Source organism: Phyllostomus hastatus, unplaced genomic scaffold (assembly GCF_019186645.2).
Source record: "Phyllostomus hastatus isolate PE091 unplaced genomic scaffold, TTU_PhHast_1.1 phas_contig_304, whole genome shotgun sequence".
Classification (NCBI taxonomy): domain Eukaryota; kingdom Metazoa; phylum Chordata; class Mammalia; order Chiroptera; family Phyllostomidae; genus Phyllostomus; species Phyllostomus hastatus.
In genome coordinates, this window is record NW_025333845.1 from 1,097,885 (window position 1) to 1,111,989 (window position 14,105).

A 14,105-nucleotide genomic window follows, 5' to 3' on the forward strand; every position below is an offset into this window, starting at 1 on the left:
TCTGTCATTGAGATTATATTTTGATGACAGTAGAATATTCATTACTTTTATTTTATTAGTTTCTCTCTAAACTCTGACATGCTGATATCATGTGATGATAGTCAAAAGTCAGTGTTAGTCATAAATTCTCTCTGCATGCTCTCACCTTCAAAGGGAAATCTGGCTTAAAAGTACAAAAAGGCACAGAGAAGCCACCACAGATGAATTATCTGACTCTATACTTTTTCCTTCCCCCAGGCCAACATTCCCCTAACACACTTTTTATAAAACCACTTTCATAGTTAAGAATAAATTAGGACATTTTTTTACTAAGAGAGATTAACAGCAGAACAGTTTGAAGAAAGTGGATTCTTCCTTCTCTGATATAGATATGATTTATTTTTCTGTTCTGTAGGCATCTTCCTACTCTGAAGGCTAGGCAGAACAAGATGAAACACAAAGGAAAAATGTATTTAGTACAGGGGGTTCTCTGTTCTCTCTAGGTCATGTGAGTTACAAATGCTCTTAAGGCTTATAGATTGTTTAGCCCACCTGAGTAGAAAATAGGCTAGAACTTCTTAGAAGTCCTGACTAGAGATAGAGTACACACACTACTCTTATCTTCAGAGTGATTATACTTTTAAGATTCTCAAGCACAGTGATAGAGATTTAAGGAGTATTTATAAATTTAGGATTATTTTTCTTGACTTTAAAGTCAATATCACAATTGTTTAAATTGCACTAAAAGTGAGACTATAACATTTTTCTTTTTTTAAGATTTTATTTATTTTTCAGAGAGGGAATGGAGGGAGAAAGAGAAAGAGAAACATCAATGTGCGGTTGCTGGGGGTCATGGCCCGCAACCCAGGCATGTACCCTGACTGGGAATCGAACCTGCAACACGTTGGTTCACAGCCCACACTCAATCCACTGAGCTACGCCAGCCAGGGCTCATACTTTTCAATACTTATTATACTTAATGGTTTTATTTTATTTACCTTTCATTAGGAATGGGTCATTTTTTTCTAACTATTCAATCTTGTATTTGCCTTATTACATTGTGAACTTGATCCTATGATAACTATATATTTAAATGATTAGATAGGAATTTCATTTAGTACAGTGATTTAAAAGCATTTCAATACAGCAGTGCTTTATATATGACTTGTATCATCCTAGAATATTGATTCAGGAACAAATATCTTTCTTCTAACATATGCTTTTTTCCTTTTTTAAATTATTACAATTTTTAAAAATATATTTTATTGATTATGCTATTACAGTTGTCCCATTTCCCCCCCTTCACTCCCCTCCACCCTGTACACCCTCTCCCACTCACTTCCCCCCACTTTAGTTCATGTCCATGTGTCATACTTATAAGTTCTTTAGATTCTACATTTCCCATACTATCCTTACCGTCCCCCTATCTATTTTCAACCTACAATCTATGCTACTTATTCTCTGTACCTTTCCCCCCTCTCTCCTCCTCCCACTCCCCTGCTGCTAACCCTCCATGTGATCTCCATTTCTGTGGTTCCATTCCTGTTCCAGTTGTTTGCTTAGTTTCTTTTGATTTTGCTTTACATGTGGTTGTTAATAATTGTGAGTTTGCTGTCCTTTTACTATACATGTTTTTTCTTTATCTTCTTTTCTTAGATAAGTCCCTTTAACATTTCATAAAATAATGGCTTGGTGATGATGAACTCCTTTAACTTGATCTTATCTGAGAAGCATTTTATCTGCCCTTCCATTCTAAATGAAAGCTTTGCTGGATAGAGTAATCTGGGATATAGGTCCTTGTCTTTCATGACTTGGAATATTTCTTTCCAGCCCCTTCTTGCCTGTAAGGTTCCTTTTGAGAAATCAGCTGACAGTCTGATGGGAACTCCTTTGTAGGTTACTGTCTGCTTGTCTCTTGCTTCTTCTAGGATTCTCTCCTTCATTTTTACCTTGGCTAATGTAATTATGATGTGCTTTGGTGTGTTTCTTCTTGGGTCCAACTTCTTTGGGGCTCTCTGAGCTTCCTGGATTTCCTGAAAGTCTATTTCCTTTGCCAGAATGGGGAAGTTCTCCTTTATTATTTGTTCAAATATGTGTTCAATCTGTTGCTTTTCCTCTTCCCCTTCTGGTACCCCTATAATTCAGATGTTGGAATGTTTAAAGATGTCCTGGAGGTTCCTAAGCTTCTCCTCATTTTTTAAAATTCTTATTTCTTCATTATTTCCTGTTTGTTTTTTTTTTCTTCCTTCTGGTCCACTCTATTGTTTTGAGTCCCAGTTTCCTTCCTATCACTGTTGGTTCTCTGTGCATCTTCCTTCATCTCTTTTATGGTAACCTGCATTTTTCATCTAATTTGTGACCAAAATCAACCAATTCTGTGAGCTTCCTGATCACCAGTGTTTTGAACTGTGTATCTGATAGGTTAGCTATTTCTTGGTCGCTCAGAAGGATGAGTTCTGGGGCACTGATTTGTTCTTCTATTTGAGCCATCTCTCTCTCTCTCTTTTTTTTTCCCAGTCTGGTTGCTCTAGTTATGGTGAGGGGAGGAGACTTAGGTGTTCACCAGGGCTGGGTACCCCAGTCGCTAGATTGTGACATTGTATGTGGGGGCGGGGGCGGGAGGGAACAAGGGCGGCAGCCCCACTCTCCTGGGATCTCAGTCCCTTCCCTGGGATCCTGGGCTGCACGCTCTGCCCTGGTCCACAATCGCAGCCTCACTGGGTCCGCCAGTTCCCCTTTCGTACTCAGGGTCCACCCGCTGTGCACCCCGGATGGCTTATGCGTTCCCGGTTGCCTTATGCGCCCAGGTCTCCTTGAGCTGCGACCTGCGCTCGTCTGTCCCTCTTACCAGTCTGGATGAACAGGTCTACTTCAACTTCTTGGCTGTCTGACTTCCATTCAGATAAATTCTCTATCAGTTCTGGGTGTTATTCTATCTCTAAATTGTTGTTGTTCTAATCTTAGTTGTGTGTGGAGGTATGGTGTGCCCACCTATGCCTCCATCTTAATTATTATTACAATTTTTAAAATTGTTTTTCAAATACAGATTTTTGCCTTTCCCCCCCCTCCCCACCACCCAAACCCTCCCCACCTCCCTCCCCCATTTCCACCCCCCTTGTTGTTGTCCATATGTCCTTTATAATTGTTCCTGTAAACCCTTCACCCTTTTCCCCCTTTATCCCCTCCCCTCTCCCTTCTGATCACTGTCATAACATATGCTTTTTTAAGATGAAGATTCTGATCATTAGAGTCTCTTTAATTAGTCACCTGGACAGGTATTTTTCTTTGCAGTGAAACTTTCTGTTATATGTATCTAAACAGTCCCTGAGTCTATTTATGCAATCTTCAATTTCCTTCACTTTTGTCATAGGCATCCACATCATCCCAATCATCTGATTGGTTTTGTGAACATGCTGTATTGCCATTACATTAAAAATTATTGGTGCAAAGACCAGTTTCTTAAAAAGTTATTACATGTTAAGGTGGTATCCAAAGAAATGAGTATGTCAGATTCCTTTCAGCAATAACACACTACTTAGAAACAGACACAGAGACTTAGAGAAATAGAATAGAGAGAACTGAAGCAAGTATAAACTTTCTATCAAGTCAAGGAAAGATAATCTTGGATCATTTACAGAGAAATTTTGTGTGTAGTTAATACACATGCACATAGAAGTGAAGGTTACTAAGAGGCCCATATCATGGGCCTCTTAAAAGTCATAGAAAGAGCTTTCTTAGCCTCTCCCTTTTTTTAATTTGTAGATCAATGAGATAAACAAATATACTGGGTCTTCATGAAGGCCACCACACATACACTCATATGAAAGAATATGAGTCTATTCTTTCATAACTCATTTGGAGATACAGCTGGGTCTTGAATGGTTGGGCAAAGGCTCAAAGGTTTTATTACTCTCAAGTTTGTTGTGTGGACCCATAGCCTATGCAAGTTTTTTTGCACAGGCATTTGGCCACCTTGCCTTGTATTTTCTTCATTTTTATACCATAGATGATGGGGTTGAGCATTGAAGGTAGAAGAAGGTAGAGATTGGCAAGGAGAATGTGGGCTTCAGGTGGGATATTGAGACCAATGCGGTGGGTGAAGGAGGAAAACAGTGCAGGCACATAAGTGACAATGATGACAAAGAGGTGGGCTGAACAGGTGTTGAGAGCTTTGAAGATGGCATTTTGAGAGTCAAGACGTATCACAGCCTGTAGGATGAGACCATACGAGAAGCCAATAAGCAGCAAATCAAGTCCCACCACGAGCAGAATCACGAAGAGCCCATAGATACGATTAGGTCTTGTGTGGTCACAGGCCATTTTTACCACAGCCATGTGGTCACAGTAAGTGTGAGGAATGACCATGTGGCAGAATGTCAACCTCTGAAGTAGAAGAGGCATAGGCAGGACAAGAATCACACCCTTGGCTAGAGCTACTAGTCCCAGGCGTCCAACTAAGGAATGGTTCAGAATTGTGTTGTAGTGCAATGGTTTACACACAGCCACGAAGCGGTCAAAAGCCATTGCAACAAGTAGAGCTGATCGTACCACAGATGCTCCATGGATGAAAAACATCTGGATGAAACAAGCATTGAAAGCTATGTCCTGATCATTGAACCAGAAGAGGCAGAGAAGCTTGGGCAACAGAGCCAGAGTAGATATGAGGTCAGCCACCATCAGCAGGGCCAGGAGCAGGTACATTGGTGTATGAAGTGTGGGTTCTGTGGCCACCAAGATGAGGATAGCACCATTGCCAATGAGGATAGCCAAAAACATGAAGGAGAAAGGAAGAGATAGCCACAAGTGCTGTGATTCTAAGCCTGGGATGCCCATTAAAGTAAAGGTCAGGATTCTGGAATGGTTGAAGATGAGCATAGTAGAAGCTGTTGGTGGTTGTTAAAGTTTAGACACCTGCCAATGAGATACAGGTAGTGGGTAGTTTTGTAAGTTTGGCTTTTAATGAGTTACTAAAATGGGGCTCAGTGAGGGAGAGAACACTTCTTTGGGATCATGGAGTTTGCAATTGAGCTTTAGGTGTATCTCAAAGCACCTCTATTATTTTCACAATCATTTTTTTAAATGACACTCAGTTTTCTTCTCTGTGAATAGGACATTTACTCTCTCACCTCACAGTTCAGCAATTCTACATTTAATTTGTTTTCTAGGGTTTTGAGTAATATTAGGATAAAATAATTCTTATTATTGATTCAAGGATAGAAGAACCAGGATCTTCTCATTAGGAAGCTTCCTAGATAAAGAGGAAATAAGCTTCCTTATCCCTGTTGAGAAGTTGAAAAAAACTCTCTTTTGAGTTTCTTTTGTTTTTATAAGTTGTCCCCCTTTCAGGGATCTTCTCTGGTCATAATCCTGTTTCTATCCATTTTGAACAAAGTATAAAAGATGTATTGTCCAAATAATGACACCATTAATTAAGTGGGTGCCTGTCACTACCTCTCAAGCTAAACACTTATGCATTTGATCAGCACCTTGAGGTTTTTTACATGCCATGTTCACCTTTCTCTACAACAACTGGACCTCCTGTGTAGATTGAATTTTGTTTAGTCATGAAGTATTAACCTCAAATTAGTCCACTGAGCTACCTAAGAGTACTGGTTTATTCTTCAGGTCTTATTATTAATTAAACAGATTTCTTTCTCTTTCCAGTAATATATTCACTAACACCATCTTTCCTATTACCATCTTATGGAGAAGTTATGAGAAAACTTATCTTTATGAGGAAATCTAGAGTCCTGTTTTCACAAAATGTAATGAGAAAATAGTAATCCTGGAAAAACATGTTTAGAGTAAGTGGAAATTGACAATGGAAAATAATGCTTTTAATGGATAAAACAAACATTTTACTTAAATCCAGATGACAGAAGGAAAATATTTTTATTCCATTTCTCCTTTATTAATGGTTAAGGAAACCCAAAAATTCTCTTGAAATTACCCTAAAATTAATAAAAACATCATTCAAACCTTCATTGTTAGTAACTTTTCCTTTCAGAAAATAAATTTCTGATAAATGTGTAGAGGATCAGCAACTTCTTTTTTGAAATATGTACAACAGCGTATGTGGAGAGAAAGGAAAGATGACTTTTGACAAGTCGAACATAAAATATCATTTTATATTATTCCAAATTAAAAATTAAGAATTCATTTCAGAAGGTAGGGGGAGGACTGGATGAAAGAAGGTGAGGGATTAGCCAAAGAACATATATGTATAACTCATAGACACAGACAACAGTGTGGGGATGGCCAGAGGGAAGGGGAAATGGTGACATCTGTAATAGTGTCAAGAATGAAAATACAGGAAAAAATTTAAAAATATGTCCAGAAAAAAAAAAACAGAAGAAACCAAAAGATATGTTTTAAAATTACTCCATCACTAAAATAGCACTGACTGCATTGGTACCCATATACTGTGCATTCCTATTAAAAAGGATAACCTGCCTCATTTCAAGTTTACTTATCTGCTTCTGAAATGAATCACATTTCCTTTTCTTATACAAAACTTTTTCTGTAATTATACCCCTCTCTCCTGAATAAATGTTTTTACTTCTTCTAGTGGGACTTCCCACTGTTCTCATTTACACTTGCAATTCTACCCAAGACACATTTAGTTTTCACCTGGACTACTGAAATAACCTCCTCACTGGTCTTTCTGTTTCTCTTTTGCCTACACATGGATTATTGCCCTTAAATGGCCCTATTATCTTCAAAAATGTAAATATAATGATATTGCAATACCTACAGTTTCTTACTATTTAAGGAGTAAAGTCAGTAGTCTGCCATGCGCAAAGCACTCTGATGCACTCTGATCATGAATACTGATGCTATCTATATAAGGAATGATTTGACTTCAGCTTTACCACTCTCCCTTCTCACTCCATACTTGGCCTTTTTGCTCTTCTTTAAGCATGGTAAGTTGCCTCAGGATGTTTATCCTTGCTGCATCATCTCTCCACACACATTCAAATGACTCACTCCCTACTTTTATTTGGGTCTGTGAAAGTATAATTTCTTTTTAAACTTCTATTTTTATCACTGTAAACCACATGTGATCTGAAATTGTCATTTCCCTGCCACCAATTTATATCTATATACTTTATTGAGTCAAAAAGTGGTTCAGAGTCCTGGCTGCATATGAGAAATACCAGGGTTTAAAACCTTCTGATACTTAGAAAACTTATGTATATTTAAGGAATTGTGAGAAAATCACTGTGACCTTGTTGTCAAGTGCACAGAGTTCTGGAGACAAGGTCAGAAGTGAACCCATGACTGACAGCTTTTTTTGCCTAAATGCTTTTCACATTCTTTTCTTGAAAAACTTAAGAATTATCTACATTTAACTCAATCTTATCCTAACTTCTCTACTTTGTCCACATCATGGCTCTGCCCATATCTATCTGTGTTCTATTACATAGCACGGAAGCTAAGTTTCCTTTCTTTACTCAATTTCTCTCATTTAGGGTTATTAAGTATTCACTATTAGCCAGGGTTTGTAAAAAATGAACTTCTTCATATATGACAATATTTCTATATATCTGTAAAAAATGATTTGTGAAATCTTTTACTTCCTCACCCCCTACATCCTCTGTAAACTTGCTTAATTTTCAGAACCAAGTCAATACTTTTAGGTATCTGGGACAGAAGTTGCTGGGTGGCTAGCAAATAAGTTCCAGCGAAATAGAATTTGTGGGGGCTACAGATAGAATTCACTTAGGAAAATCAATCTTACTGAAGTACAGGTAGTTTTAATGATTTATATCAGAACTTACCTGGAAATGTTCCACTATATTCTTTCAACCAGCCTCCCTTCTTCTGATAACCAGAGCCTTGTTGTTGGGATATTACAGTTTGAATCTGCCTATCTCATGTTTCATGAAACAACATTTATTTTCATTGTTATTATCATTGTTGAACTGATGTCAGCCTTTGGGAAGGGGTTCCCTGCCCACCCTGGCTCTCCTTCTGAGTTTTTTCTTGGGACACAATATATAAGGTTTCTTATAAGGCTATCACATTATATAAGGCAAATTTTAACTCTATGATTTTGTCATCAAAGAACTCTGGGTATAGCCATGACTCTCCAGAGGTTAGGGAAAGAGCTATATAAAAAAAAAATAGTTCATTAGGGGATCCCATTGGGCCTTTTATTCAACAAGAAACAAGACCTGAAAGGGAGTTTTCTGAGGAGATGGGATAGTTTTGATCATTTCCAGTTTTCATGTAATGATGGTATAATGTGACTTCCCTCTATTTGATGATACCTGTGTAGGGATAGCTTTTACCCTGTAATGGTGAATTTTGAATAAGGTCATTCTTCAATAGATAATTGTCTATAGTCTTTATGCAAAACAATTAATGCAGCTTGTAAGGAAACTCAGGCACCTCTATACCATTATAAAAAGAGAATAAATGACTGATTCAAGAAATGGTAAATTCCTATCAAATAAGAATAAAATTCTCTAAATGGGCACTAATTTTGGAAGACACAAAGATAATAATTTTTCAATCACATACCGCCATAATGAATTTCTTTATATAATCTCTGCTAGAAAGATTAAAGTGGTTATTCTCAAACTTTGAAAACATTTTAAAATACAGATTGCTGATCTCAATCCCCAGTATTTCTGATTCAGTTCATCTGGGGAGGGATCCAATATTTTGTTATTCTAACAAGTCCTCGGGTGATGATACTGCTTTTCTGAGAACCCCACCTTGAGAAGCACTGGATTAATGAATAGCCAGTTGCATTTTGGACATTGCAAATGGGGACTATTTATATATTTAAACTGATAACACATTCATGTTTAGTTGCAGTTGATCAGAGATGTTGATGCAAGTTCTCAAGATTCTATATTTAAAGAATGTCTTTAAAAGGAAGTCTTTTCACCTTGGTGTAGTTTTTTTCTTCCTACTTCCATTAGAATGTAAAAAGCTGTTTGGTGATGCCTTTACCCTATATAGCTAGAGATTGCCTAAAAATTCTAAACTCTTTGCATTAAATTCTTTCTCTTTGATAGAAATACTAATTAATATTGTTCTCCTTCATTTTGAGATGGTGAGGGCATGGTTGTAATTTCTTGTGGAAACCTGGTTTGAATAGAGAAAACTCTTCTCTTTTGTGTTAATGTATACTTTAGGGCAGTGGGTCTATCCTTTCCAAGCCCAAACTACCCTTAAATAATTCTTAATTATGAAAGTATAAGCCTAATCTACTTTATAGACATAAAAATCTAATATAATAGTTGTATAGAGAAGAAATAAAAATAATTTGCAATACATGTAATAATTGATAATACATATGTGATACATACATAAGTTATAAATATATGTATAATATACACAATTATGTATAGCACATATATGTAATAAAGACCAATAATATGTCTTTCAATATGAAATATTCAGATATGAGAAGAAACAGAAAGCTAGTGAACTTGGGAGTTAGTCTCTGTAAACAGTACATCTGTAGATGCAGAGGGGTAGAGATGAGTGGTGTATGGGGCTCAAATAAAACAGGCTACATTGCCATTAGTAACTTAACATTTCTTGATAAAGTTCCAAATAAATTAAGGTGGAACCAGTTATTAAGTCTTTATTAGGAAGATTCAGTGAATATAAAAATCATGTGTGATAGTGAGGGTTATTATTTAGCAAATATGATTCCCCTGTCCCTCTGGGTAGAATGTATTTTCCCACTCCATTGACATACTACTTGACCATGGCTTGATTTGAACATCAGGAGGCTGCAGATGTAACACAAGCAAAGGCCTTGAATGTGTCTGTACTATTGGGCTGGGCTCCTTGTGTGCCAGGGATCTATTCTGATAAGAGTGTGTCCTGAGTGGCCTTAGCCACCTTAGCCTGGACTCTAGGGTAAAAACACTTGGAACTGACATGAATTCAATTCAAATTCTGGAACCAAGCTCAGATAACCTGCCTCATATAATAGTTATCCATTCACCTAAGTCCAGCCTAGAATTAGCCAAACTAAAGTAGAACTGAAACCAAATATGTGTTATTATAAACTGGGTTAATTTCCTACTGTTATTGTAATAACATCACACGTTATAGACTTAAAACAACACCAATTTATAATCTTTCCATTCTGAATCCTTCAATTCAGAAGGCCAAAAGTCTAAAATGGGTCTCAGTGAAAAATCAAGATGTCAGCAGGGCTACTTTTCTTCTGGAGAATCAAGGGGAAGGTCTGTTTTCTTGTTTTGTTTTGTTCTGTTTTTAGATTAAGAGGGCACTCTAATTTATTGGCTTTTTGCACTCTTCCCCATCTCCAAAGCCACCAAGAAATTTGGTCCTTCTCACCTTGCCATCCCTCTGATTCTCTCTCTTGCTCTCTCTCCTGCTTCTCACTTATAGACTATTTATTTGTTTGTTTGTTTATTTATTTGTTTATTTATTATTGTTCAAGACCTTTTTGATTACATTGAGCCCACCTAGATAACCCAGTATAATCTCCCTGTCTGAAGGTCAGAAGTTGACAAAACTGAATTCCATCTTCAACTTTAATTCTTTTTGACATGTAACCAAACAGATTCCAGAGGCTAGGACTTGGATGTTTTTGAGGTGAGTAGAAGACATTCTGCCTATCTCATAAATCACTGATTTTTGCATTGTTTTGTTATACAGTTTATCATGACAAAAAGCATCTAAAATTAATGTACTTTGTGTTTAGTTTAGTTTAGTTTGGCCTAGATGATCAATAAATTTTCCACATACATAAATATCTCTTAATGAATGTAAGGCAGTTTCTCACTGTGTAGAATTCTACCATCTCTGCCTTCTGCCAAATAAATGCCAGAAGAATACATACTCTTTCTTGGCTGAGAGTTAACTAATGACACAAATTTAATATATATTCTTCTTAGACATTTTATTTCTTTAATAATTATAGATGAGCTACTAAAATCTATTATCTTGCTTTGTGTATTTAAATATAGAAGGTTTACTGTGTAACCTTTTTCATTCAACATCTTGCATAACTTAGTTTTTTATCTGTAACATACTACTCCATGTTTGAATGTATCACAGTTAAAAAAATTAGGTGAATGTTATTTTTTTCTATCACAAATAAAGAATAGAGGTTTACTGTATTAGAGGTCCTAAATGGTCTGCCATGATATACCCTTTGTGATAAAAAATAGTGATAATAGCCCTGGCTGGCATAGCTCAGTGGATTGAGTGTGGGCTGTGAACCAAAGCATCGCAAGTTCAATTCCCAGTCAGGGCACATGCCTGGGTTGCAGGCCACGGCCCCCAGCAATCGCACATTGATGTTTCTCTCTCTCTTTCTCCATCCCTTCCCTCTCTAAAAATAAATAAATAAAATCTTAAAAAAAGAAATAGTGATAATAAATAAATAAATAAAACACGTCTGTCAAGCTATTGTTCTCCTCAGTCTTCATGGCAGTTGGGGGCAGGGGTGTGATAAGGGTGGAGGTTAGGTGGGAGTGAAGGCAAGGGTCAATGGAGCATTATTATGGAGACCAAGCTGCCTCTAGTTAGGAGGAGACTCATTCCTTTTAACAAAATGCCTAAAAATTTTTCTTTTCTTTGAAGTTTCATGATATCACAATGTTGAAATATCCTACAGCATAATATACACAAAGAAGCAAATTTGCTTACTCAAATTATACATACTTTCACTTTAAGTACATATAAAATTTCTGTCAAAATATTTCTGTCATTTTACACATCCACACACAATACAGGAGATTTTCCATTTCCCTATATTCTTAGGCATGTAAAATGACAACTCTTTATTATGCATTTTTCTGCTAAATTCATTAACTAAACAAGTAAAATCTCTTTCCACATATTTTTACCTAATTTTCTTATTGGTTGTGACTTTCATGAAAATTTAATTTGAACCTATTTTATTTTTAAAAATACATTGCACTTATACATGTTTCAGTAATTTTCTCCTAATCTATTTCCTTTGAATGCTATTATTCCATGCTATACTAACATAAATTATGAAAAAAAAACATATAAAACATAAAACATGTTTCATTTATGATTTGTACATTTTTGTATTATTTTTCTCATTTTCCCAATGTCATCAAGATACAGGCCTATAATATTTTGAAACTTTATTTTTATTTTTTTATTTTTTAATAGTTTAGAGACTTTGTTTTTAATTCATTTAAAATATTTATTGTCCTGATTTCTGTTTCTGATTTCATTGTTGGTGTACAAAAATGCTTTCCATTTCTGAATATTGATTCTGCATCTTGCTGTTTTGTCAAATTCACTTATTAGGTCAAGTAGTTTTCAGGTGGAGTCTACAGGGTTTTCTATGTACACTATCATGTCATCTGCAAACAGTGACTGTTTTATTTTCTCCTTTACAATTTGGATGCCTTTTACTTCCTCTTGTCTGATCACAGTGGCTAGGACTTCCAATGCTGAAGTACTTTGTTAAATAGAAGTGGTAAAATTGGACATGCTTGTCCTTTTCCTGATCTTAGTGAGAAAGGTTTTAGTTTTTGCCCATTGAGTATGATGTTGGCTGTGGGTTTTTCATATATGTCCTTTATTATGTTGAGGTATGCTCCCTCTACTCCCACTTTGTTGAGTGTTTTTATCATAAATGGGCACTGCACCTTATCAAATGCTTTTTCTGCCATCTATTGATATGATCACATGATTTTTTATCTTTCCTTTTGTTTATGTGATGTATTACATTTATTGATCCCATTTGCTATAGCAACAAGAAAAATAAAGTACCTAGGAATAAACCTAACTAAGGAGGTAAAGTACTTGTACTCAAAAAATGGCACAATATTAAAGAAATTAAGGAAAACACAAACAACTGGAAGCATATACTGTGTTCATGGATTGGAAGAATTAACATCATTGAAATGTCCATGTTACCTAAAGTGATTTATAGATTCAATGCAATACTTATTAGAATACTAATGACATATTGCACAGATATAGAACAAACATTTCAAAAATTTATATGGAACCATAAACAACCCCAAATAGGTACAGTAATTTTGAGAAAGAACAAAGTAGGAGGGATCAAAATACCTGACATCAAGCTATATTACAAGGCCATGGTAATCAAAAGGCAATAGTCTGGTACTAGAATAAGAACAGACACATAGACTAATGGAACAGAAGAGAGAGCCCAGAAATAAACCCAAGTCTCTATGGTTGATTAATATTCAGTTATTAATATTAATAACCCAAGTCACTATGGTTGATCAGAGGGGAAGAAGCATAAAATAGAGTAAAAGTAGCCTTTTCAAGAAATAATGTGGGGAGATCTGGACAGCTACATGCTAAAAAATAAAACTCAATCACGAACTTACACCATACACAAAAATAAACTGAAGATGCATAAAAGACTTAAATATAAGTTGTGATACCATGAAAGTCCTGTGGGACAACATAGGCAAGAAAATCTCAGATATTCTACAGAGCAGTATTTTCATCAATATATCCCCTAGAGCAAGGTACATAAAGGAAAGAATAAACAAATGGAATCTCATCAAAATAAAAAAGCTTCTGCATGGCTAAAGAAAACATCAGCAAAACAAAAAGGAATCAAACATATGGGAAAATATATTTGCCAACAATTTCTCGGACAAAGGTTTGATCTCAAAAATATATAAGGAACTCCTACAACTCCACTGCAGGAAGACAAACAACCCAATTAAAAAATGGGCAAAGGACCTGCACACACACTTCTCCAGGGAAGACATACAGATGGCCCAGAGACACATGAAAGGAAATTCAGCTTCACTAGCCATCAGAGAGGTGCAAATTAAAACCACAGTGAGATATCACTTCACACCAGTCAGAATGACCACCATAAACAAATCAACAAACAACAATTATTGGAGAGGTTGTGGAGAAAAAGGAACCGTACTGCACTGTTGGTGGGAATGCAGATGGGTGCGGCTGCTGTGGAAAACCGTATGGAATTTCCTCAGAAAACAAAAAATGGAACTGCCTTTTTACCTAGCAATTCCACTCCTGGGACTATATCCTAAGAATGCTGAAACACTAATTCAAAAGAACCTATGCACCCCAATATTCATAGCAGCCCAATTTACAATAGCCAAGTCCTGGAAGCAACGTAGGTGCCC

The 14,105-nt window shown here is 36.2% G+C and overlaps 1 protein-coding gene across 1 annotated transcript; it reads right to left on the minus strand.

Moving 5' to 3' along the window:
- Nucleotides 1-3,891: 3,891 nt before the first annotated feature.
- Nucleotides 3,892-4,854, minus strand: LOC123819252 (putative olfactory receptor 52P1). Its single transcript, XM_045839562.1, has one exon. It carries the CDS (start codon nt 4,852-4,854, stop codon nt 3,892-3,894), a length of 963 nt encoding a protein of 320 aa, XP_045695518.1.
- Nucleotides 4,855-14,105: the final 9,251 nt, after the last annotated feature.

What these genes read in the sequence shown, in the direction of transcription:
- LOC123819252 (XM_045839562.1), bottom strand. Translation starts at nt 4,854, where the DNA reads ATGCTCATCTTCAACCATTCCAGAATCCTGACCTTTACTTTAATGGGC.